General features: G+C 32.8%; 1 protein-coding gene across 1 annotated transcript in view; it reads right to left on the bottom strand.

Annotated features, from left to right (window-relative positions):
- Nucleotides 1-417, bottom strand: part of LOC108684645 (L-xylulose reductase) — a 7,094-nt gene extending 6,677 nt beyond the window's left edge. Inside the window, exon 1 of the mRNA XM_018189077.1 lies at nt 351-417. Coding sequence (XP_018044566.1) covers nt 351-401 — 51 coding nt within the window. The 5' untranslated portion in view covers nt 402-417. The remainder of the gene's footprint in view (nt 1-350) is intronic.
- Between the last annotated feature and the right edge of the window lie 338 nt (nt 418-755).

Raw genomic sequence — 755 nt, 5'->3', positions numbered from 1 at the left:
TCTCTCTCTCTCTCTCTCTCTCTCTCTCTCTCTCTCTCTCTCTCTCTCTCTCTCTCTCATAAACAGATAGACTTATTTTAATCTTTGTTAATAAAATACTGTTTTAAAGTATAGTAAAGATATTATTGCATTTTCTTGCTCTTTCATTATTTTATAATAGATATATTCTCGATCTCATTGATTTCAATGCAAAGTCGACATTTCAATGCAAACTATAGCAACAGCGATACAATGTATTTAAGAGAAGTACTGATTTTTTTAATTTTAAAAAGTACCTTATGAGAAAAATTAACACAGAAGAATTCAAATTCACAAAATTATATAAATTAATATGAAAAAAAAGACATACCCTGACCAGCGCCGGTCACAAGAATGCGTTTTCCTTCAAAGTTAATATTCATGGTTATCGAGCGACGACTGAGCGAACACTGACGTATAGTGATGTGTAGTTCTATCCCCCCTACACGATATGCTGATTGTATCCTTGATGCTTTTTCCAGTGAGCATATGTGAAGAGAATGGAATTTACAAGAGCGTCAATGAGAGGGAGACAGTAACGCGATAAAGCACACTTTGATAAACCTTATGCTCTGCTCTGCTTTTGCATTAGCCTGATATGTTATTTTTTGTTTTCATATAGAACATAAAGTTCCTATAATATTATAAAAACATTTAAATGAGTAGACGCAGTTCACAGAAAGTAATGTACGACCAAAAACAACAAATTGTTGTGACATTTTATGTGGAAAATGTCG

This window comes from Atta colombica, unplaced genomic scaffold (genome assembly GCF_001594045.1).
Source record: "Atta colombica isolate Treedump-2 unplaced genomic scaffold, Acol1.0 scaffold137, whole genome shotgun sequence".
NCBI classification, from domain to species: Eukaryota; Metazoa; Arthropoda; class Insecta; order Hymenoptera; family Formicidae; genus Atta; species Atta colombica.
Note: the sequence above shows the minus strand (reverse complement) of the source record. Positions and strands in the feature narration are given on the sequence as shown.